Raw genomic sequence first — 26,310 nt, forward strand, 5'->3', positions numbered from 1 at the left:
CTTCAATGAATTGTTTTAATCTTTCTGTAACCTGCTGCCTCATAGATGCATTGCTGCATTGCTCTTAATAAAAACTTGATGAACTAATTTACTTGTTATGGACAAATGAGCAAATGAAAAATTAGCATCACTGCATTTGTTCTCATGGTATCACAACTAAAATGCTTAATTTATTTCAGGATGCTGATAGCCCCAGATAAATAGCAAATGAAATTTGGGAAATATAATCAAAATCTTAAAATGGACTATATCTTCAGTTATTATCAGTTTAATTATGTTTCTATATTTTATAATACCTCAGGAAAAGAAAGCATTAAGAAATCAACAGGTCTTTCAATTTACAATACTTTACATTAAATTATCTTTTTCAAACATGGTAACTCCATTGTTATGAACTTTTAAATGACCATTACATTAATTAGTAAAAGTTCCCTGCAAAGAGATTTCTAGATGTTCTCCTATGGCAAAAGCAGTATAAAAAGTATATCAACTGCATATGTACATTCTGCAGTAAGAGAATACATTTTCAAAAACGAGGCACAGTAAAAGTATTACTAATTAAACAGGTTGCGCATCCATATTTTGTTCTGCTGTTTGAAGAGTTCACACACAAGGGAACATCACCACCTTCGAATTATTTTATTAAGATCCATGTATTATATAAAATAGAACAAGAAAATCTATAAAATCAAGTGAGCAGATCAGATGCCATTACAAAATATATCTTGGGAAGTCAGCCTGATACTATTAGAATGCTGTATTGCCTCAAAATATAGTTGCTGGGTGCATTTATCAGCAGAAAAAACAGATATATCTAAGTAGTACCAAAATAAGCTGTGGAAAAGAAGGCTTTTTCAAACCCTGATTGGCCTCAACAAGATTTACAATGATGCTTCATTGCAAATACATCAAGTTTATTTAAAGAACCAAGAGCTTCAACTGCAAAGATTATATCAAGCACCTTTGTTTAAAGAGTTTCACAGAGCATTTACTATTACTATGTTCTAACAATTAGGGCTCATGTTTACAGAAGTGACTGCAATACATTATCAACCCACAATATAATGCGGGAGAAATGTAAGGAAGGTTACCTTCAAAACTGATGGATTATACATTTGTGAAATTAATTTTAGCTCTTTCCTTATGAATTCTATGTATTCCAAGTTACATTTCCTGATTTTAGTGTCCAAAAGTAAGAGTTTACCAGCTCTTAGGAGCAAAATTATTATTATAATAGACTATTATATTTCTTAACAAAATAACCTACCTGTACATTACAATGCACTATTTTCTAGTTGAAAATATGAACAGACATGATAACCCCTTATTAAAACCAGATACTCCTACTGGAAAAGACACCCAGGCTAAGAAATGTATTGCCTAGCTGAGATAGAAATCAAATCAGGCACAGTATCTTGAAGAGGGGCTAGCTGATAGTGTACCAAGAAAAAAACCCAAGGCAGTGGATGCTGTAGAATATATCCTCCAATCTTTATCTCAGTAAATGTAAGTATGTATATCACCAAGTTTCTTAGAGGACAAGAAAAATTGTATCAGGGATGCAGCATTGATATTTGGCTCAACCTAGAATCAGGGTGCCTCACTGAAGACCGAGTATAGTATCTGATAGCATGAAAATGCAACCCAAGTTTATTATTAAGATGAACATGAAGAGAGCTTTTAACAGTAAAAGAGAAGCTCTTATGTATAATATTTTTAAAAGTTGCAATAAACATGCATACCGATAGCCTTTGGTAGAAATTAAAACCAAAAGGAAGCTGATGAGAAACTACACAAATACACCATCAGTATGGTCAAGTACATATGTAAATATAATAATTAATACAGAAATTAAAACCAAATGGTAATGTGGCATCCCCAATTTATTACTTTTTTCATTTTACGAGAAATATCTGATTTCAATAAAGTTTACTTTAGCCAAATTTAAAGTTTTCTTTTATTTCTATTTTAAGGATGAAGGGAAAATCAAGATCTGCTCTCAAATTTCCTCAACTGTACGTTAAGCGACATACATACATTCACACACTTTGGAACCACACATACACGCGCACACCTTAATCTGCACTGAAAATGTCTTTTCTTTTTAACTGAAAAGGTAGATCCTGAAGTAAGTGCAAAATGCAAAAATCAACTGACAGGAAATGCTGAACAAACAGCATAATTAAAATACAAAATATTTTATGTTATTGAACTATTAAACGGGTAATGTTCGCTGTTTTTGTAAAACTTTGGAACCACACAGCTGATTTCTTAAATCTAGTCCATGTCAACTTCCAGAACTATTAATGAATTAATTAGCTTCATTTTTTGATGCTTCATCAAAGTTTTCTACAAGATCTGGAAAAGATGGAAATATATAATAGGCTCAAAAACATTGTTATTAAAAATGCATTATATAGAGGATTAAAGTATTTATATACTAGTAAAACTCTCCTGTCTATCTGAAACCTTCAATGAATCAATATAACTGAAATCTGCTAACTTAAAAATGTGAATGAAATGCAAGCCCCATTTCACTTTGGAAATAATATTTCAAGGATGTTCAGACCAGTTGTATTCACAAGGTTGTGGCTGCTGCAGTACCACTATAGTCAGCCACAGTCCTGTAACTGTGACTTCCGATGCTCCCTGCCAGCTTCCCACAAGGAGGTCACTCTCACTCCCATTGCTTTTTTGGCTGCCCAAGGTCATTCTGTTTATCTGTTTTACGTAAATAAGTATCTCTGAAAGAATAAGCCAATGGGTCATGGATTGTCTAGTAATTGAAGAATTAAACTTGATTTAACCTCAAAACTTACAAATGCTTACAAAACATATTTTGCTTTTAAGGAATTATTATAATATAGCATATTTTGGTTCATTAAACAAATTCTAATTCCTCCAACATCCAGAAATTAAATAATACAACAGCTCCTAGATTCAATTCTTATGGAGCCAATAACATATAGTGGTACCTCAGTACTCATAGTTAATTGGTTCTAGGAAACACATTGTGTAGCAAAAATGATAAGTACCAAACACATTTTTCCCATAAGGAATAATGTGAGTCAAAAAACAACCAACATTGATAAATTCTAGATTGTGCATCAAATACCAAATAAACAATGACTACTGGGACAAAATTTTCATGTCAAAATGTGTTGAGTACCAAATTTGATGAGTTTCAAAGCAGTTGAGTACCAAGGTACCACTGTACATTCATACAGGCAGTCTCTAGATTAAGAATGTCAAACTTATACTTAAGAACAAGCTGCCTATTATAAAAAATGGCAAATGGAATAGTCCTATGAATCAACAATCTGAAGTTACCCAATGTTTTTAATGTACTGTATTTAATATACAGCCAGTTTTCCACAATTCATAAAAAACATTTCATGGCTTCAGTGGTTTGTCGCCTCAAGGAAGGAAAACACCATCTACCATTTTTACTAATAGACCATTCATGAGCTCGAGTTTTGACTTACAAATTTGATTTAAATCGAATTTGTTTATTAAAGAACTTGTTTTTAACCTAGGGATTTCCTGTACTTCATAATTAATATGTAGCAAAATTCTGTGCTTGTTTCTAAAAAGTACCTTTTATTCATAGATCAAACCTATTGACCCTCAGTTTTACTCATTATTCTAGATATATACCTTATCTTACATTGTGCGTCATGCTGATGAAATGATTTCTTTTAAAATTTCCATTCTTGGAACAGTCTTCAAATTAAAGGCTAGAATTATCATATGCCTATTCAAAGGTCATGCAGTAAAAAGTAAATTATTTTCAAATTAATCCAAACCTACCAGGCACATCATCATCTTCCTCATCAATATCTTCTGATTTTGGTACTTTGCTATCCAACACTAGAAAATAAAATGTTAATTTATTTCAAGAAGTCACATTCATATAGTTAATTATCTGGATTATAAAGTTGCTGCAAATTCACTGCTTGCTAACTGTGTCTATATAAACATTTTCAAAGCATAGACTTGTAGTTTTTCACTTCACTGAATGGAACTCTTTAAGGATCCTCTCCACCAACCTTTGATGTAACTTTTGATTGGGCTACAGAAGAAATTAAGTCTATTCTTGCTTCCCTCTTTCATTTATTTTGTTTTCAGAACAAAATTCCCAACTTTGCAATTCAAATTAAGTTTTTAAAAATTATTCCTTTGCAGACTTTTATGAAGTTGTTACTAGATTTCATGAATATTTAATTCTGTTTTAAAATAAATCTTATAAGTACTATAACTCTATGTTCTGCAACCTAATTCCAATTCAAGGCAACTCTTATTGTCTCTTTTTATCAGTCATAACCAATACATGTAATGTAATAATTACCTTGTCTTGGGAACTGCTCCGCTAACTTTCGAAGACTTGTTAAACTATCGGCACCCAGTTGACTTAAAATGCCAGGTAACATTTCCGTGATTGGTTTGGCTTCAGCATGACCAGTAATTGCAAAAGTATTTGCAGAGAGTGAAGCCTGGACTTTTGGATTGTTGAAATGAATAACTGTTCCATCATCTTTTATCATATTCACCTGTTTTAAACATAGATTTATTAGAACTTATGCATATGGAGTAATATACCAAAAATATAACCAATCATTATACAAATAATTTTATTCTATAAAAATAAACATCCATAAGGTAATAAGATATAGGTATTTAAGCTTGAAACACATTTATATACCGTTGGTATATATAATATAAAATCCAAACCACTTTTACTATAAAATTTTGTAAAGCAAACAACCTTCACATTAATACCTAATAGGTATGTTTCAGGTGACAGAAACTTATTTCTTAGCATGGTGATTCCTTTATTTTGAGCAATGCAAAATAAAATATGATAATTCACCTCAAAGGCTTAAAAATTAATACAAATCCATTTTGTCAAAGCTTTGTTTTATTGCATTTTGATTCTACTGAAAAAATTAAAGAGATTTAAAGAATTACTTTTCAATCTATTTCAAATTAATATATGTATTATAATCTGGATGTACCCGTTTACTTACATGTTCAGTGCCTACTTCTAATAAAAATATTGAACCTATGAAAAGTGTATCATCCATACGGTTCCTCCAACACAATTTAACATTCAGCATGAATGTAAAGCATGCTAATATTACACACCTGAATCAATACTACTCGCTATTCTTTATCTAAAATAAATTATAAGCAACTGGTTACTTTGTATTGTTGACAGGTTGACTAACTAAAACACCAATCATTTTAAATGTATTCACTTCAAATAATAAAGCTAGAACCAAGGGGCCTGTTTTCAGACATTGAGACTTAACATACAATCAAACTTTAGAATAGGTTTTTTCTATGTTTCCCTTTCTCACACAGATTTAAAACAATGTTGCATTTCAGAAATGAATTACAATTGCAAAGATTATGAAAAGAAGCATTCAAATATAACATAAAATATTAATATTGATGTACCTCTTCAATGCCAGCAATATTGTTTACTGCCAATTTTTTAAGTGAACTCTGAAGTTTTTTATCATCAGCTGTTGCTGTTCTGTGGACTACCTTCTTCTTTCTACGAGCTGTACCCTGAGACACAAAAATACATAAATATTTCCAAATCAAATATTTCATATCTACTTACTTTAAAAAGTTATTTATACACTTTTTTAATCAAAAAGGACTTACAACTATAATAAAATGCCTTCCAGCATGAGATTTTCTATACAGGAAACCATTTCAAAAGATTTTTTATCCAACTCAGTTGAAATTTCTAATTTATTCCTGTTTTTGCCAAAGCATCTCAATCATTACAGCACGTGGTCATATGTTAAATGCATGTGTATGTGGTCTGTGTGCAGTCCTTGTATCCCTGGGCAATTCTACTTATAGGGGCAGGCTCTGTTGTTTTGCTATTAAACTAGAGGTCATACAATCTCTTTTCTATCTCATGTGAGCAAAAATTGCTACTAATGGGTGTTTAGGAAATATAGCGTCTATTGGTTGTAATATATAGCACTAGATCTTTCCATGAGAAAATCAGTTCTGCTTTTAGATACTAACATTGAACAGCAACTTGCATGTTTCTTTTCCAAAAAAAGAAAACGGAAGCCCTGATTACTGTATAACTATTGAACACATCAGAATGGACAACAGCCTGTGGAAAATAGATATGTGGAACAAATCCCTATTATAAATATTTTCCACCTAGATGTGTATCTACCTACACAAATATATGCAGTAATTATAATTTATATAATATTCCTATGTTCATTATTCATACCTTTCCACCTATTCGGACCTGAGCCTGAAGTTTAGCCAGTTTTTCTTGATTCATCTTGCTTTATCTGAAAAATAAATATACTAGCTAGGTTTATGACAAATCCAGAATTCATTTTTAAAAAATTTATTGTCTTTCAAAACATCAAGTTTATCTGTTTTAATATCATAAAACATGAGCAATTTACGAAAAACACATCCATATTTATTCCTGGACCCAGTTTGTTTGGAGAAAAAAAGCATAATGGAAACATGACTGTCCTTTATCAGAAAGGGAAAAGGGCGTTGCACGCTCTACCTTCACTCCTAATTCTAATTGGCTTTGCCCTGACACACTGACCTTAATATCAACGTTTGTTTTGTCTGTGAAGTATATAGCACATATTCACTGATACAGAATAAAATATACACTAGGAATAATATGTACCCTATATGATTTATTATTTTAAGCAAAAGAAAAGTTCTTCCTCTTAATGCAGTAGAACTGGGGTCCCCAACCCCTGGGCTGCAACCCACAACCTGGCTTTGAACCGTTTGGAACCAGACCATGGAAATGGCAAGTGTGTGTGTCTACACAATCCCCTTGCATGAGCAGCAGGCGAGTGTGTGCGCTCCATTTGCACGAATGGTTGGCATGTGTGCCCGCTGCTTGTACAAATGGAGCGTCAAGTGCTAGCCTGCCGCTTGCAGGGAGTCATCCCCTCCCCACCGCTGGTCTGCAAAGCCAGAAAGGTTGGGAAACACTTTCGTATAATTCTATCACATAAAAATGAAAGCTAATGAGAATTAAGTCCATATTTATCCACATATGTCCAGGTAATTATAAATCATTTATTGCTCTTGCTACAATATTAAAGAAATAAAAAATGCTTTGATCAGAATATGGAAAAGTTAATGTAAATACAGGTTAGTTACATTGGTATTTTATCTTTTTATTATGAATTTTAAAACAGCATTTTAAGGGTCATCACCCCTTATGGTACAAAACTCATAAATGGTCATTTATCTACAGCTATATGAGGCTACCTTTAATAGATGGGAAATATGATTATACAATTCATATGTTGACTCACTGTGCAGTAGAATTCTAACACAATTTAGATGGGTTTGAGGAAGTATATGTATAGCTACAAAAATACAGAAAACCCATAAAACACAGCCAGTTAGTATCCTTTCTATAAAACTATGCTTACATATAAGTGAATCACAAGAGTGCCAATGTCAGCATTTTACTTTTGATATGTGGAGAGGTATTTATTTGAAATAAACATGAACAAATATAAACATCAAGGGAAGTCTTTTTAAATATACCCTCCTGAGTGTCATCTATAGGTCGAAATACTTCTGCACATATAGTTCCCCAGCCATGGAATGCATGCCTTAAAGGAATAGCATGGAGCTCTTTTTTCTACTTTTATAAAAGGAATCAAGACCCTGCTTTACAATTTAACCTTTTCAAAAAGACTGACTTGACTGTTGTTATAAACTGTTAACTCTTTATATTTTTAATGATTATGGGAAGGAATACATTATAAAAAAATACACCGATTGATAAAATATATACCTATTAAATTTCCCCATGTTATATACATGTGTTGTCATTTGTTTTCTTGCAATATCTGTGGAATTTCTTAGAATCTCCTGTAGTTATATCATTATGTTTACCTGCACTTGCACTATTTCCCAACATTCTCCCAACGAGCCAAGTTAAAAATAACCAACTTCAGCACATAATCATCAATCAAATCATCCTAACATTACTTATAGTTTAGAGATTTTTCCACTAGATTAGCAATGACATGCCCTTTAATGCTAACCATGCTGTTCTGTGCTTAGCAGAGCATGTGAAGCTCCAGCAAGTTGAAAGGTAGGATGCATTTTTTCCTTATAGTACAAAATGTCATATTCCACCAGACCTATATAGAGCTCTAAGATAATAATTGACTTAAATCTTTGCAGAACTGAAATATCTGTAAATTGAAAATTAGAGTGTATTACACAGTGAAACAGAAAAGGGCCCTACATAGTTAAACCCCCACTCAAGGCAGTGAGTAAGATGTTCTCAGAAACAGGTAAAATAAATTCCTTTGTCAGTGAACTTGAAAATACAAATTTGCTCACATTATGGAAAAGGAAGATGTACTGTAGTGGAACGATTTTTATTTTGATCTATTATAAAATCAGGAGTACATCTGTAACCCAAAGTAGGTGAAAGAAGTACAGAAAGTACTTGGGGGGGGGGGAGGTATAATATATTATTCCTGCAAAATAGACATCTATTAAGAAGGCCAAAATCTTCTCTACTTTGGTACCTGGCATGTCAAAGAAATCTAACTGCTGATAGTCATTATGATCCTAGTCATAAAGATTGATATTACTCATAATTATAATTAGCAATAACATGCTTTATTTCATACACCTAACGACCTATTTTTCTATTACTACCAGCAGGATGTCGATTTATAAAAATCACAATAACAGATACAAAACACGAAGGGGAAAATACACTCTGGAGAAAAGACAGTGAAAACCAAGTCGTACAAAATTTAAAAAAAAACGAGTGTAGCCATTAGGAGAGAACTAGAGATACGTGAAGGAATCTATAGCGGCATACTAACAACTCCAGAGCCCAAAGCTGGTGAAAGAGGCCTGACGAAAGCCCCACTCCCAACCCAAAGAGGGAAGCTTTCTGTCCTGAGGGAAGAGTTGGAGGGAATCCAGGGGATGTTTCTCCTCCGAGGAAAGAGGATGAGGTGCGACTTTGCAGGAAGGTGAGAGATCCTGGGACCGAAAAATATAATATACATTTCTTCACTTAGGGAAGTAGAAGAAGCGCCACTGTTGTGCCTTAGAAAAGGAGAAGAGGAGGTAGAGCTAGCGAAAGGTCCACGAGACGCCTCGCTAGTCTCGGGTTGGCGGCAGAAAAGGTGCATTCACACGACCGGAAGCACATAAAACAATTCTGACAAAGGGAGAACGCGAGCGGTCAATGGCAAAGGGTCCCGGGAATGCGAAATAAGCCAACCCAGGCTTCCCCGGAGGCGAACTCCTTGCCAGGCCCACTCTCCTCCCCCTCACTCATCGGCCCACCAGCAGGCCCTCCCACCGTGCACCGCGCGCCTGCCAAGCAGCCCCCGGTTCGGCTTGCGAGCTCGCGGTGGGCGCAAAAGCATCAGAGGATGAAGCGGGAAATTTTCACCTCAATCCGACGAACCTTCCAAAAGCAACACGCGGCAACAACAAGATGGCGGTGAGGGGCTGAGAGAGTGAGAGGGGTCTGGACCAAGGAGGCCTGGAATCACGGGACCATGGTCCCGCCCCTCGCATCCAATTGGCGGACAAAATGAGTCCGGTGTATAAAATGGGCGCCGGCAGCCGCATTTTTCCGTGGCTCCCGCTACGGGCAACTGCAAAGTCTCTGTGTCTGCTGTGCACGCCCAGGGGGGGGTAAGAAGGGTGGGGTAGGAGTAAATATTTTTACAGCGATGGATGCTGGGAGTTGTGGTTTTCCTTAGATATACCAAACCGGAATCCATTGCTTTGTTCTTTTTAAGGCGCAGGAGCTGTTCGCACCCGAGGGAACTGAGCGGGAACTGCTTCCGTGGAAGCGGGAATCGCCGTTCTTTGAGGTCAGACTAAAATTTCAGCTTCTGCCAGTTTCAGAAAGCTTAACAGTTCCTCCTTCCCATTCACATGTGCGAGAGTAAACAAAGCCTACTCAGTAGGCAAGGAGGGACGTAAATCCCACCGAACATAATACATTAGTGCTCCAAATTAGCGCAGAATGGGCTCCGTCGTATTTTTCAACAAGTTTGACATAACAATCTCGTTGCTGCCGTTGATTCGACTTTGGACTCCATTCAAAGCAACGAACAGCTCAGATGATACCCGATCCTCCCCCCCCCCCCCAAAAAATAGATCTTGAGAAACAGCTATAGATTGCATCTGAAGGTTGAACCTTTCACTAAAAAGCAGGAGAAGGCTCTTTTTGTTTCCTTCAAATTTACCCCGGACCCACATTGAACAAATCCCTCCCAGCTCCGCCCCAATAGCATCACTTCCTTTTCCACGGACTTGGATTGATCGGGCTCCGCGGCGAAGCTGACCGGCTACTCAACCCGGGAGAGCTGCCACTATGAGAGTTCATCTCGCATCGCTGTCCCCTCTCCTTTTTTCTTCCTTTTGCCACTGGTTCGTTGAGGCTGCAGCTGAAAAAGCGTTTGGAAAAGGTTAGAAACCATTTGTTCTTGTTTTCTTTTTAATCCCTCTGCTTTGGGGGGGGGGGGGGAGGGCTGAACAAGCAAAAGTTTCCGCGCTGGAGGGTTTGAACAACTGCGAAATGTTGGGGTTTGTCGTGTAATTCTTACCATTTAAGTTGCGATCCCGCGAAGTATCGAGAACAGATTTGCTACTCAGACCACGAGATGGTCGGTAAACGATTTGTGAGAATACATGACTGTAAATAGTTCAGAGATTTACCCCAAATGTTTCTCTTTTCCAACGTTCAAGTCAATAATTTTGATCTTATTCTGAAATTTAAAAAAAAACAATCTAAAATTGTCTAATGTGCACGTTTTGCATTTAGCTACTAAATCTGTACTAAAATATTAAAGTCGATTAGGTGTTTGTTACTAAAGGTAATAAAGTAGGTAATGGGGCATGTCTTCTAATTTATCAATTGAAATTCAACTGGATTTCCTTGATCATATCCTGTTTTTTCTGCCATTGGATCAATTCTATTTAGCGGATGATTAGGTGAAGTGAGAAGACATGGTTTTTATTTAAGATACAGTGAACAATAAGCAACCTCTAATAGCCACCTACACATCTTAAAGTGCCACATATGCAAATTAACTTCTTTAAATTTTAAGCAAGAAGAGGAAATGACTGGGGCTACCCACTACTGCTCCACCAAGTATTATTATTCGCTGACAAGTTACTCCTGGGGATTGTGGGCTATCTGCCAAATATAGATTGAAGTATCTGAACTATTTTTAAATTTTAGTTCTTTGCTTTTCTTGTTGCTTGATTATAGTTTCTCAGAATGCTTTTTTCTATCTGACCTTCATTTCAGAATAGGCTTACTTGCTTTGTAGAATAGAAACCAATGTTGCACAATCCTCATAGAAACTATTGCAGCACAATCCTTTGTGTCAATGACAACTTCACACAGCTTCTGTATTCAAAGACAAATGTGATACTTTCTTTGGGAAAGAAAATATAAAAATAACATAATATTGAATATTCTAAGAAAGAAAGTTCTGTTCTTTGTGAAGCTTGAGTTATTCTGCAATTACTTAGCAAAAAATAAATGTTTTTACTCTGTAAGTAAGGTTTGAAAAGTAACTATTCTAATTATGCTTTGGGGTAATATGGATTTTTTAGTATAAGCAGCCAATAATGCTGCTTATAGCTGTTATTTTAAAAACAGAAGTTTTCAATAAAAGCTTTGTTGGAAGCCCTCGTATTCATAAATATTGTACAAATGTGTATAAAGTACACAGTTTCCAATATGTGAAAACATTAAGATGCATTTAAACTGTAATGCATCAAAAACAGGGTTGTTTTTTTAATTGTGCAACTTTTTGTTATAAGTCTCTTAAAAACAAGCTTTATTTTAATGTCACAAGTTCTGTAAAAAAATTAATATAATATACTTAGAACTATGCTGAGGCAGTATGATTGTCTGTGGAGTTTCACTAACCCAGTTCTGAAGAAATGGACATAATGCAGTTTACAATGAAAATACAAAAATGCTTACTCCATAATAAGTTCGTAAGATTTCATGGCGTTAGTGAGGACTTTCTGAAAAATGTCATTTGTGTTTACCAACCTAAATAATTGCACATTGTGGATATTTCTACATACTGTTATGAATGTTTTAAATCAGGGATCCCCAAACCCTGGCCACAAACCAATAGTGGTCCATGGCCTGTTAGAAACTTTGGAGGTGAGTGGCAGGTGATTGAGTGAAACCAAAACCACCACCACTCCAGTGGAAAAATTGTGTTCCACGAAACCGGCCCCTGTTGCAAAAAAGATTGGGGGCAATTGTTTTAAACCAGACAATATATATTTGTTCTTTCCTTCCAAGGTTTTGGAGATCACATTCACTGGAGAACACTGGAAGATGGGAAAAAGGAGGCTGCAGCCAGGTATATTGTAATCTTAAATTGTCTGCACAGACATGTTCTAAGTTGTATGAGTTCAGCGCTAGGCATTCAGAGAACTTCAACTTCAGCACTCAGACCTGAAGGGATTTGGAGAAAAGATGTCTGTTGCTAAAGCTTTGGTACTAGCGCTAAGCCTTGGAATGGAATGCAGCTGATGTGGCACAGTTCAGAAGTCTCTGTTACTGCTGAATTGATCATGCTCTCTAAGAGTCACGAAGTCTGAGCAATTAGAAATTAAACCTTTGTCAAGGGAAAATAATTATGCATTCATTTTTTAGACAGGCATGGATAGAAGAAGCACGAAAGATTGACAAAGGAAAAAGACTTTTCTAAGAAAAGAATGTGCCAGCGTTCCAAGTAATACCCCCAATGGGCTAATATGGAAGTAAGCTCCAGTCCAGTCAATGGGATCTGACAGAACTTATCATTTGTTTTAGAATGAAATGCTTTTTATGCAAGAACAAAAAGCATATTATCTGGAAATAAAGCTACAATGGGATGTCCAACATTATTTAAAATAGATTCTGTAACTAATATCTGTGCTTGAAAGTAGTGTAAATATTACATCAGAATATTTCACCTTGCTGCAGAATAAAAGTGAAGTTATTCATGGTTTTCAATGAACTATACAATATATGGCCCCAGATTTGTGTAGCGCTCTAGTGTTTTCTAACCATAACTTCACCAACAAATATTTCTGCCATGCAGAAAGAATCTGGCTTCCCAAAGATAGACTGTTGAGTACCTCTAATACTTCTCGGCTTCACAAACTCTACCAACTCCATCACTGCTGCTGTTAAACAACTGATTACATCCCAATATTACTTTTAATCAATCAATGTGGTCCTTTCCTATGAGTTGTGCAGATTTGTTCGGGCAGGTGATTTGGTATTACAGCTTTAATAGATTATGAGCTTGGAATTGAACTGTCTTGATAATTACTTGAATTGTATATTTCAATTATTTTTAGTGGATTGCCTCTCATGATAATAATTCATAAATCCTGGTGTGGTGCTTGCAAAGGTAAGATATCACAGGCAACATTAGTGATGTTTCACAGAATACTGGATGGGAAATTTGCAATATTTGTGAAAGCAGCATGCAGCTAGTTCTAACTAAGGACCGGTCACTTAGCAACTGTTTGAAGTTATGATGCCCCCCCCCCCAAAAGTGTAATCCAATTTTGAAGTTCAAATAGCCACAGACCCCCTCCAACAGTCACATGACTGCATTTTGTGCACTTCACAATAGCCCACTTTTATTCTGTTTACAGCAGCCTGCAGTCATGTAACTGTGATTCTTGATGTTCTTGATGCCAGTTTCCAGCATTTACTTCTGGTTTCTAGCAAAAAATACTCACTGGATAAATCAGATTTACTTAACAATCACTACAAAAAAGTTTGTAAAATTGGTCATGGTCATGTGGTGAGACACGTAATGACCACAACAACCTACAGTCATAATTCTGGGCTTAATTATGGTCATTAGTCAAGGACTACCTGCATTTTTATCATCAATATAGTGTGTATACAGATAGTCCTCAACTTATGACCACAATTGAGCCCAAAATTTCTGTTAAGTGAGATTTTTTAAAATCAGCTTTATCCCATTTTATGACCTATCTTGCCACAGTTGATAAGTGAATCATTGCAGTTGAAGTTAGTAACCCGGTTGTTAAGTAAATCTGACTTCCCTGTTGACTACTGTAACGCGCTCTACATGGGGCTGCCCTTGAAAAGTGTTCGGAGACTACAATTGGTCCAGAATGCAGCTGTGCGAGCGATACTGGGTGTACTAGATACACCCATGTTACACCTATCCTCCGTGAGCTGCACTGGCTCCCTATTGGTCTACGAACAAGCTTCAAGGTGCTGGTTATCACCTTTAAAGCCCTACATGGCCTAGGACCTGGATATCTCCGTGACCGCCTCCTGCAACATACCTCCCAGCGCCCAATAAGATCTCACAGAGTGGGCCTTCTCTGGGTGCCGTCGACTACACAATGTCGCCTGGCGGCTCCTCGGGGGAAAGCCTTCTCTGTAGCTGTCCCAGCCCTATGGAACGATCTACTCCCTGAGATCCGGACCCTCCCCACTCTCTCGGCCTTCCAAAAGTCTGTTGAGACCTGGCTGTTCCGGCATGCCTGGGGCTGCTGATCTTTGATTGTGCTTCAGCCCCATTAAGATCGAATGCATGTTGTGTCTTTTTTAATTTGCTTTGTCTGTATCTTAAATTCTTTTAATATTTTTTAAAACTGTTTTTATGTAAGCCGCACGGAGTCCTTCGGGATTGGGCGGCATACAAATCCATTAAAATTGAAAATTGAATTGAAAATTTGCTTATAAGAAAGTCGCAAAAGTTGATCCCATGACCTCAGGAAACTGCAACCATCATAATTATGAACCAGTTGCCAAGTATCTCAATTTTGATCACATGATCATGGGGATGCTGCAAAGATCATAACTGAAAAACGGCCATAAGTCACACTTTTCAGTGCCATTGTTACTTTGAACAGTCACTAAGTGAATTGTTGTAAGTCAAAGCGTATCTGTATTGCTTTCATATAGAAACTCCTAGAACTGTTTAGTACACTAATTAACTAACCTCACCTCAAGCATTAATAGAAAAATAATGCAGTATTAATTTCATTTATGCTTCCATTTTCAGTTTAAAGATGTCCATTTGTTCTATCTCTGAATTAGTATTAAGGGAAAAAATATTGGTATTTATGTAAATTATGGCCGTATCCCTTAGTTACTCACTACTAACTATAAGTACTGGATTCAAAGGGATCTATATACCTCCCACTTAGTCTGAATCCAGCCCTGCTACATTTGCATCTTTAATGATTAGTTTCCCCATTTATATTTTATTTTATTAGCTTTAAAACCAAAGTTTGCTGAATCAAAGGAAATCTCTGAGCTTGCCCATAATTTTGTGATGGTTAACCTCGAGGTAAGTTTCTAGAATACTGAAATGAATCGTTTGAATGCTATCTATATACTGCTAAACCTCTTGTGTCTGTAACCTTCAACTCTGAAAAGGTGCATCATAAAGCAAAAACTTTACAATGTAGATACCTCAAACAGGCTAACTGAAAGAATGCATTGAAAATGTAGGACCCGTCATTTCTCTGGAATTAAAATTTTGCCCATTTTATAAAACATTTTACAACATAAAAATTATAAAGCATTTTATTACATAATACAAAATGTTATAAATCATTTTCTGTAATCCATTGTTGATGTTTGACTATGCTTACTATTCAGCATAGGTTACTTTCAGAGCAAATACATCTCTGAATAATTCCCTTAAATTTTAAGTGCTTTTCAAGCATATCAGAAGCTCTGCTGTTGTTGAAGGCATGAGGGAGGGACGGATTCAAAACTTCAAAAGTATTTAATGCATTATTCAGTAAATAATGCATGATTCATGTCCTAAATTTTATATACAATATTTTCTATTTTCATAAACATAAGAAGGATGTAATATGTTCCTCAATTCAAGATGTTTCAAGTTTCAAAATGAAGATTAACTAAGGAATTATTTTAAGAATAGAAGTAATTGACTTAATGAAGAAAAACTTTATTTCTTTTTAGCAAGTATTGTCTATTGATAGCACCAAGTCTCTTAGGTTTAAAAAAAGTGATTTTTCTTATCTCATATCTGTCTGAAGATGTTGTATATGAAACATAGGAGTAATGAAATATTGCTATGCTATTGTAATGGCCCTTCTGATTTTGATATACAGTAGGCTATTAAGAAGAATTCATGCAGAAATGGTAATTTTTTTAACCTTTATTTTATTTACAGGATGAAGAAGAACCTAAGGATGAAGCTTTTAGCCCTGATGGAGGTTACATTCCTAGAATTATTTTCATGGGTATGATATAAATGTGGTTGTTCATCAATTTGTGCTGAAGGATAAAAAAATGCATTTCAGATTGCAATCATCATTTTTCATTGATCTTCTTTTACACAGATCCCAGTGGAAAGATCCATCCAGAGATCATAAATGAGAAAGGAAACCCCAACTACAAGTATTTTTATACTAGTGCTGATCAAGGTATGTATGAATTGCATCTAAATTGAGTTTTGGTAAAGGAGACTTGAATTGTATAGCAGTGCCAAATTAGATTGGCTTCTGATTGTTGGGGGGGGGGGGTGTCAGAGCTTGTATTCTGAGTAACTTACACTAAGGGTTTAAAATGCTTAGAACAAATATTGACAGTTGACATTCAAAATGCCACCTAGCACCTGGAGGGATGTTCAGTACATTCCAGGACTCCTTACCTTGACATCCTTAAAATGATGTTTATGAATATTAATTATGGCATATAATATATGTGTTTTTTGCGGGAAAACCTGAGAGCTGACTTAATGTCAACCATTCCATTTGGCCCATCCCAAAAAAAGTAATTCCTGGTCGTATGAACTACCCAGAGTAAAACTGTCTACCAATTACATTCAGTCCTTTTGTTTTGGGAAAACATTCTGCCCCTCCAAGAATTTGGCCTTGGTGGTTATCTCCTTTTCAGTGCAGAAGGCTTTCATGCATTCCTTAGACTCCCCCCACCCTAGGAATTTACCAGCCCCCCTCCCATTTCTGTTTGGCAAACTGATCAGGAAGTTGATTCAGGCAACAAAGAAAGCGAGTCAGCTGACAGATGCCCCATGGAAGGCCAGAACTGGACATCAGAAAACGGTGTTGGGTACATAGGAACTCTTAGACAGTTTAGCAAAACAGTAAATTGATTTTTTAAAATAGAGAACTATATATAGTGCTTGAGGTGTATAAAACAAAAGACTGGGTATATATTTCATAAATGAATGCAGCTATAATTTCTTAAAGTTGCCTTTTAACGGACATCACATTTAGGAATAAATTGAGGACTTTCAGTCTGGGAAAATGTTGACAGAAAGAAAAACAAGTCATCAAGAAAAAGAGTTGTTTATGAGCCATGATAGGAATGCATTATGAAGATAATGTTGCTACTTTAAATATTGCTTATATTTATGTGTAGATTTTCTGCAGTAACTTATAAAAATATAATTTTGCTCAGTCATTTTAATTGAATTGAATCAAGTACTAAGAATATCTTGTGTTTAATATTACAGTCATCCAAGGGATGAAGGTAGCCCAAGAGAAGCTAACAGGGGATGCTTTCAAGAAAAAACATTTTGGAGATGAATTATAATACCTTGAAGATCTATTTTGTATAGGCTCACCATCTAAATTTAAATGTGACCCTAACTTTTTTCATATAAAAATGTTGGTGCTCTGAAAAAAATACTGTAGATAGTAAACCAAATGCTGTCTAATTTTCACACAGTAAATTCAAAAAAAGTATTGTGTCCTCCCTTCTTTACATTGAAATGGATATTTATAGAAGAAAAAAATGGCAAAATACCTTAACAAATAAATGCTTCAATTTTAACTGCATGAGTAATCAGGTTTCAATGGAATTTAAAGCCAAATTATAGGAACATATATATGATTATGTTAAGGGCATTAATCAGAAAGATCTTTTTAAAATATCTTACAACTAAAACTTGTTCATTTTAGTAGATTTTGAGAAAAGAATATGTGAATTTTTTTCCTTTAACATGAACTTAATTCAGTATTTTTCGTCCTCGTAGTGCTAAACATATTTAGGATACAATTCCCACAATGCATGTTGGTTGAAATTAGGGGAGTTATGCTCATATTGTAAATTGCCAAATTGAGTAAGATTAAATTAGATTAAATATCTATAAATCTCAAATTAAACTGATACAAATCTGCTATAGAGACAATGCAGTCGTAACAATGCAATCCTATGCATGTCTGCTCAAAAGTAAGAGTATTAAGTATTCCTAAGTACTAATTAGTATTAGTACAAGGGTTATTCCATAGGATTTATTCCCAAATACATTAGGATTATGGTAGGTATAGCCTCATTTTCCTGCTTGCTCCAGGAATAGAATGAAACAAATACTAATTATATGATTATGTGTACTTTTTCTTCATATAATTGCCTGTTACTCCATTTGGTTGATTTATATAAACTTTGCTTTTATGTATTGGTGCATTCATCTTCCAAGTTTTTCATTAGAACAAAAAAAACCCTCACTGGTTATGGTGGTTGCCTTATTTCAGCATGCTATACTGTATTTTTGTACCGGTGGAAAAATGAACAATAAATTTTATATTAAATTTTTGTTTATTTCCTCTTTCATTTTGAGAAGAAGAAATTCTTTTCAGCATATGTTATATTACTGGGGAGTGCCTATTTTTTTATTTCCTTAAAGGTTATGCCTAGTTATATCTGTAGTTTTAAAATAGCTTTCTGTTCAATAGTGAAAATGGTAATGCAAAATTCTCAACATTAAAGGTCTAAAACTTTTGTTCTTCTCATGAAAATCAGCCCCACTCGTAGTAAGAGTGGAATGGTATTGAAAGAGTAATGCATGATCAATTGGTTTTTTTTAATGATGTTTTATTGCAGCAAAAAGATATGTATATTTTTTCTGCTTCAAGGTGTTCAAATTACCTGGCTAATTATGGAAATATATGGTGAGATATTTCTTACACTATGTTCTGACCAAGGCTTCCCAAGGGCATAAAGCAAACTCCTTGTCCCAACAAAAACTCCTTTTATTAATTTACTGTGAATTCTGCTCATTCAGCAAAGTCTTTCAAGGGAGGATTTACAGTCACAGACATATCAGGCTTGGAGAGCTGCCAATCTGCAAAACTTGGCAAGGAGTCTCGGAGAGTCATGAACCAATTAAGCAAACTGATTGTCTCCTGCAAACTCTGCTACCCTTTCCGGTCCTCTTTTATTTCCTCTAGGAGGGGGACATTCATCATCCACCTGTGGCCTTACTCCCAAGTCGACCCCTGTTCTTTAGCTGTTCCCTTCATCTGGCAACTCTGCGCATGCGCACACTGGGATCAGGCTCCAGCTATTCATCTGCCTCATTGATGTCTGACTCTGAAGGCAGCTGATAACTGGCCCACTCTCTGTCTCCGACACAGAGCCCTCATCAGAGCCTTTCCCAGACTCCAGGACTGCCCATGTTCCTCCCCAATCTCCTCACTGTCCAAATCTGCCAGCTCTGCTGGCTGCTGGTGGGCCACAACATTCTACTTCAAGCAACTATGAAGTGTTGACTCCCATTTTGTCATGAACGAAAATAGTTTTTAAAGGTTCAAAACAGTAATGTCGGCCATGGGAGCTGTAAGTGCCTCCACATGTGTACTGGACCCGTGCCCCTTCTGGCTGGTCGCTAACAGCAGGGAGGTGACACGGGGCTGGATCCAGGGGGTTGTTGCCGCCTCCCTTCGGGAGGGGTTCTTTCCCCCCGCTCTAAAGGCGGCGGTGGTGAGACCCCTTCTGAAGAAGCCATCTTTGGATCCAGCCATCTTAAACAACTATCGTCCAGTCTCCAACCTCCCCTTTGTGGGGAAGGTTGTTGAGAAGGTGGTAGCCTTTCAGCTCCGGCGGTCCTTGGAGGAACCCGATTATCTAGATCCCTTCCAGTCGGGATTTAGGCCTGGCTACAGCACGGAAACCGCTTTGGTCGCATTGATCGATGATCTCTGGAGAGCCAGGGATGGAGGTTATGCCTCCGTCCTAGTGCTCCTTGACCTCTCAGCGGCTTTCGATACCATCGACCATGGTATCCTTCTGCGACGACTGCGGGAGGTGGGGGTGGGAGGCACTGTCTTACGGTGGTTCTCCTCTTACCTCTCGGACAGGTCGCAGTTGGTGTTGGTCGGAGGGCGGAGATCGACCCCTAGGCCCCTGAATTATGGGATGCCGCAGGGTTCGGTCCTGTCCCCCCTCCTGTTTAATATCTACATGAAGCCGCTGGGTGAGATCATTCGACGGCACGGGATAAAATACCATCAGTATGCGGACGATACGCAGCTGTATCTGTCCGCCCCGTGCAAACTCAATGAAGTGGTTGACGTGATGTGCCAGGGCCTCGAGGCTGTTAGGGACTGGATGGGGGTTAACAAGCTTGTACTCAATCCGGATAAGACCGAGTGGCTGGTGTGTTTCCCTCCTACTAATTGGCCAAGTGTTCCATCTCTCAGGCTGGGGGGTCAAACAGTATGCCCCTCAGACAGGGTTCACAATTTGGGAGTCCTCCTGGACCCACAGCTGACTTTTGAACACCACTTGTCGGCTGTGACCAGGGGGGCATTTGCCCAGGTTCGCCTGGTGCACCAGTTGCGTCCCTGCCTGAACCGGGAGGCCCTCACAACAGTCACTCGCGCCCTTGTGACCTCTAGACTGGACTACTGCAACGTGCTGTACATGGGGCAGCCCTTGAAGAGCATTCGGCGACTCGAGCTTGTCCAGAATGCAGCCGCTCGAGCGATCGTGGGTGCACCTCAGTTCACCCACGTAACACCTATCCTCCGCGAGCTGCACTGGCTGCCTATTGGTCTCCGGATACGCTTCAAGGCACTAGTCGTCACTTATAAAGCCCTTCATGGTATTGGACCTGGGTACTTGAGAGACCGCCTGCTGCCAATTACCTCCAATAGACCGATTAGATCCCACAGATTAGGCCTCCTCCGAATTCCATCCACCGGCCAGTGTCGACTGGCGACTACCCGGAGGAGAGCCTTCTCTGTGGCTGCTCCGACCCTCTGGAACGAACTCCCCGTGGAGATTCGAACCCTCACCACCCTCCAGGCCTTCCACAAAGCCCTTAAAACCTGGCTGTTCCGACAGGCCTGGGGCTAAAGAATTGTTGCCCCCGTCTCAAATGGTATGACTGTCGTGTGTTTTAAATTATGTATTGTTCTGTGTCGTTTTAATTTTTTGTTTGTATCCCCCTTCCCTGGTTTGAGTTGTGAGCCGCCCTGAGTCCCCTTCGGGGGAAAAGGGCAGCACATTCAACATTTCTCGGAACTTGTCTTTTTCAAAGGTTCTTTAATACAACTTTTTTACATTTTTTTTTTTTACATTTTATTGAGATTTATAGGCCGCCCTTCTCCCTGAGGGGACTCAGGGCGGCTTACAATCACAAGGGGAGGGGGTGCAGTACCAAGAGACAAACAATAGTGAACAAAATAAAATGGTAAACCACAACATGCATTCAACAGTCAACACTCGGGCGGGCAAATTGGAAACCTATCCCCAGGCCTGCTGGGAGAGCCAGGTCTTGAGGGCTGTGCGGAAGGTCTGGATGGTGGTGAGGGTACGAATCTCAACGGGGAGCTCGTTCCACAGGGTCGGAGCTGCAACAGAAAAGGCTCTCCTCCGTGTAGTCGCCAGTCGACATTGACTGGCGGATGGAATTCGGAGGAGGCCCAGCCTGTGCGATCTAATCGGTCGGAGGGAGGTGATCGGCAGAAGGCGGTCTCTCAAATATCCAGATCCACTACCATGGAGTGCTTTAAAGGTGGTCATCAATACCCTGAAGCGCACCCAGAGACCGACAGGTAGCCAGTGCAGCTCGCGGAACTGAGGAATACACTATTTGTTGGCTAGAATTTAGTGCCATCACTCAGCTTTTTCCAACTAGTCTGAGTACCTGCTTATTTTCTTGTAAGTAACAAGGACTGTAGACATTCAAAAGGAGAATATTTTGACTGATTATGTGTCATCAGTTTCCTGTTTAGGGACTACATAGGTCACATCCAAAAGACCATGCTATTTGGATCTTGCATAAAATGTGAAAGAGGCAAGGTGTGTGAGCAGTAAATTAATTTACATGTGCATTTCTTCATTTAAGATTGTAGGGAAAAGAGGAGGAGGAAATATTGTGTGTGATCGCTACATTCAGTTATTTCTGAAAATAATGAAGGATATAAATAAATTTTGCCATAATTAATTTTGGTATCTAGAGCTTCTCTCAAATTAGCTTAACAGTGTTATTTTAAAATAGTTTAAAAGTTCATTGACATTGCTTTGTGAGTGCTAACTGACTAAATTGGAAAACAATTCAATTTGTAGACATTGTAATTTTTAATTCGTGATTTAATAAACTTATATGCTGCCCAATCCCTTAGGACTCCAGGCGGCTTACAAATACAGAGATAAAACAAAAATAAAAAAATAGGGGAAAAACGAGAACAATTTAAAAGGAACACACCATACACTCGACTTAGCTGGGGGCTGGACCTCATACATGGGTCAGCAGCCCCAGGCCTGCCGGAACAGCCAGGTTTTGGTGGCTTTTTGGAAGGCCGTGAGAGTGGGAAGGGTCCAGATCTCTGCGGGAAGATTGTTCCACAGGGCCGGAGCAACTACAGAAAAGGCTCTGCCCCGAGGGGCCACCAGCTGGCATTGTCTGGTCGACAGCACCTGCAGGAGGCCCAGTCTGTGAGTTCTTATCGGCCGTTGGGAGGTATGTAGCAGGAGGCGGTCTCACAGATATCCAGGTCCAAGGCCATGTAGGGCTTTAAAGGTAATAACCAGCACCTTGAAGCGCATACGGCGACCAATAGGGAGCGAGTGCAGCTCGCGGAGGATAGGTGTAACATGGGTGTATCAAGGTACACCCAATATCGCTCGCGCGGCTGCATTCTGGACCAACTGTAGTCTCCGAACACTCTTCAAGGGCAGCCCCATGTAGAGCGCATTGCGGTAATTGAGCCTTGAGGTGACTAGCGCATGAGTGACCATTCGAAGTGCCTCCCGGTCCAGATAGGGCCGCAACTGGTGCACCAGGCGAACCTGGGCAAAGGCCCCCCTGGTCACAGCCAACAAATGATGTTCTAATGTCAGCTGCGGATCCAGGAGAACACCCAAGTTGCGGGCCCTCTCTGCGGGGTGTAGACTTTCACCCCCCCAGGCAAATAGATAGAAAGTCTGGACTATCCTTGGGAGGGAACATCAATAGGCCCTCAGTCTTGTCTGGATTGAGTGCCAGCTTGTTTACTCCCATCCAGATCCTAACAGCCTCCAGGCACTGGCACATCACTTCCATTGCTTCGCTGAGTTGGCATGGGACGGACAGATACAGCTGGGTATTGTCCGCATATTGGTGGTATTTAATCTTGTGCCGGCGAATGATCTCGCCCAGTGGCTTCATGTAGATGTTAAATAGGAGGGGGGACAGGACCGAGCCCTGTGGCACCCCATATGTAAGGGGCCTAGGGGTCTACCTCTGTCCTCCAACCAACACCGACTGCGACCTGTCTGAGAGGTAAGAGGAGAACCACCACAAAACGGTGCCTCCCACTCCCACCTCTCCCAGTTATCGCAGAAGGATACCATGGTCGATGGTATGGAAGGCTGCTGAGAGGTCAAGAAGCACCAGGATAGATGAATGTACTCTATCCCTGGCCCACCAGAGATCATCGGTCAGCGCGACCAAAGCAGTTTCGGTGGAGTAACCAGGCCTGAAACCCGACTGAAAGGGACCTAGATAGTCTGCTTCATCCAAGGACCATCGAAGTTGAAAGGCCACCACCTTCTCAACAACCTTCTCGACAAAGGGGAGGTTGGAGACTGGACAATAGTTTTTAAGGATAGCTGGATCCAGAGAAGGTTTCTTAAGGAGGGGTCTCACCACCGCATCCTTTAAAGGCTGCGGGAAAGATCCCTCCTGTAGAGAGGTGGCGCAGTGGTTAAATGCAGCACTGCAGGCTACTGCTAGATCAGCAGTTCAGCGGTTCAAATCTCACCGGCTCAGGGTTGACTCAGCCTTCCATCCTTCCGAGGTGGGTAAAATGAAGACCCAGATTGTTGGGGGCAATATGCTGACTCTCTGTAAACCGCTTAGAGAGGGCTGAAAGCCCTATGAAGCGGTATATAAGTCTACTGCTATTGCTATTGGAGCCAGCCTCGTGTAACCTCCCTGCTGGCCGAAACCAGCCAGGAGGGACACGGGTCCAGTAAGCAGATGGAGGCACTCACCGCTCCCATGGCCTTGTCCACTTCCTCAGGAGTGACAAGCTGGAACTTGCTCCAAGAAATCTGATCAAGGCCCACCCTCGGCATCTCGGCAGGTAATGTCCAAGTGGAGTCCAGGTCTGTCCGAATCTGAGCGACTTTGTCCGACAGAAACTGAACAAATTCCTCAGCTCTTCCCTGTAAGGGTTCCCCCGCATCCCTTCATTTCAGGAGGGAGGGAGTTATCCTAAACAGAGCAGCCGGGCGAGCTTCTGCGGACACAATAAGAGCAGAAAAATGAGCACATTTTGCCATCCGTATCGCCACTAAGTAAGTCCTAATAAAGGCTCTTAGCTGTGTTCGGTCAGATTCGGAGTTACTGGCCCTCCAACGTCGCTCTAGGCGTCTCTTCTTGCCTTTCATCTCCCGGAATTCCTCGGTAAACCAAGGGGCCCTCCTGGATCCACTGCTGCGGAGAGGCCGCAAAGGCGCAATCCAGTCAAGAGCCCCAGCTGCCGCTATATTCCAAGCAGCGACCAAGGACTCTGTCAGATTGTGGGCAAGGGAGTCAGGTATCTCCCCAAGCTCCGTCTGAAATCCCAATGGGTCCATCAGGCACCTGGGGTGGAACCACTTAATCGGCTCCACCTCCCTGCAGTGGGGGAGCAGTTTCTGAAAATCCAGCCTCAGTAGGAAGTGATCTGACCATGACAAGGGCAAGGTCTCTATGCCCTTCAATTCCAGATCACGTCTCCACTGCCCCGAGAGAAACACGAGGTCGAGTGTGTGTCCCGCTGTATGAGTCGGACCCTGAATTACCTGGGTCAAGTCCATGGTTGTCATGGAAGCCATGAACTCCTGCGCCCCATCAGAGCGTTCGCCGAGAGATGGCAGGTTGAAATCCCCCAATACTATCAGTTTGGGGAATTCAACCGCCAGTCCGGCTACTGACTCTAGGAGCACAGGCAGGGCTGTTGTAACACAGCTGGGAGGTAGGTACGTTAGGAGCAAGCCCACTTGACCCCCTAGGTCCAGCTTCACCAGAAGGGACTCTCACCCGACAGTCTCCGGAGCAGGGATCCCACGAGGAACTAATGATTTTCGGATGATAGCAGCCACTCCCCCACCCCTTTTCTGGTGTCGTGGTTGGTGGAGTACCTGAAACCCTTCTGGGCACATTTCTGAGAGGGGGACTCCTCCCTCATGGTCCAGCCAGGTTTCAGTAATACATGCCAGATCTGCCCCCTCGTCTAATATTAAGTCCTGGACAAGGGGAGCTTTATGAACCACAGACCTGGCATTTAGCAACAGCAATCTGAGACCAGGGCCCTGACATCTCTTGCCACTTGATCCTTGAGATGAGGCCAGAACGAAGGATCGCTGTGACGTAGTGAACCCTCCTTCTCCGGTAATGGCCAGCCCTGAAGCTCCCATCATACCTGCCTCTCCCAAATGGAGCTGGGACGCTCCGGCCTGTCCCACCCTCCGTAGACCCCTCCTCCCCTCCCATGGCCCCCCGCTCTCTTTGGCAGGCCATTCACCCCATGCACTCTGGGACGAGAGGCGGTTCCGGGCCCCCATCCACTTCTGTTTCTGCACTCAGTGGAGGGGGCTCCAGGCTGCACTCCCGATCCCCTCATATATACCAAGCAACCATACTCAACATACACACCCCACTATAACAATAAAAACAAGTAGGTACAATAAAAACAGGGTATAAAAGTTAAAATTAATAAAAAGTGGGATCATTCACTAGCATACATACTCAAGCACTCCGCATACCAAGACAGTTTGCGCAGATCTTAAAAATTGTGCAGATACTCTAAGAGTCCAGAATGGTTGAGAACCAGCAGAGGCAATAGATGGTAAACAGGAGAATATCTGTCTTCCCTTCTGTAGGCTGCAGAGGGTCCAAAAAGTCCGGGGTGGCAGAAACGAGTCGGAGAAGAGGGGGGAGTGTATCAGGTATCCCCAACATGTCTAAAGGCCTCCCCACACGTTGTACATGCCCCCATCCAACCACACTCCAT

The 26,310-nt window shown here is 39.8% G+C and overlaps 2 protein-coding genes and 1 pseudogene across 2 annotated transcripts; 1 reads left to right on the top strand and 2 right to left on the bottom strand.

Moving 5' to 3' along the window:
• Positions 1 to 626: 626 nt before the first annotated feature.
• BTF3L4 (basic transcription factor 3 like 4) lies at positions 627 to 9,621 on the bottom strand. Its single transcript, XM_014070238.2, has 6 exons — positions 9,464 to 9,621; positions 6,269 to 6,332; positions 5,461 to 5,574; positions 4,349 to 4,550; positions 3,811 to 3,870; positions 627 to 2,358 (listed from the first exon to the last, which is right to left on the bottom strand). The coding sequence occupies exons 2-6, from the start codon at positions 6,320 to 6,322 to the stop codon at positions 2,312 to 2,314; spliced, it is 477 nt and encodes a 158-aa protein (XP_013925713.1). The 5' UTR covers positions 6,323 to 6,332; positions 9,464 to 9,621; the 3' UTR covers positions 627 to 2,311.
• A 548-nt stretch (positions 9,622 to 10,169) lies between these two features.
• On the top strand, positions 10,170 to 18,633 carry TXNDC12 (thioredoxin domain containing 12). The gene is made up of 7 exons (XM_014070237.2): positions 10,170 to 10,493; positions 12,359 to 12,419; positions 13,408 to 13,460; positions 15,319 to 15,392; positions 16,251 to 16,320; positions 16,420 to 16,503; positions 17,556 to 18,633. The coding sequence occupies exons 1-7, from the start codon at positions 10,400 to 10,402 to the stop codon at positions 17,633 to 17,635; spliced, it is 516 nt and encodes a 171-aa protein (XP_013925712.1). The 5' UTR covers positions 10,170 to 10,399; the 3' UTR covers positions 17,636 to 18,633.
• Positions 18,634 to 24,502: 5,869 nt separating this feature from the next.
• On the bottom strand, positions 24,503 to 26,310 carry LOC148044589 (uncharacterized; annotated as a pseudogene).

The sequence above is a fragment of the Thamnophis sirtalis genome, unplaced genomic scaffold (genome assembly GCF_051295495.1).
Source record: "Thamnophis sirtalis isolate CommonGarterSnake01/CBP01778 unplaced genomic scaffold, rThaSir2_p1.2 scaffold_7, whole genome shotgun sequence".
NCBI lineage: Eukaryota > Metazoa > Chordata > Lepidosauria > Squamata > Natricidae > Thamnophis > Thamnophis sirtalis.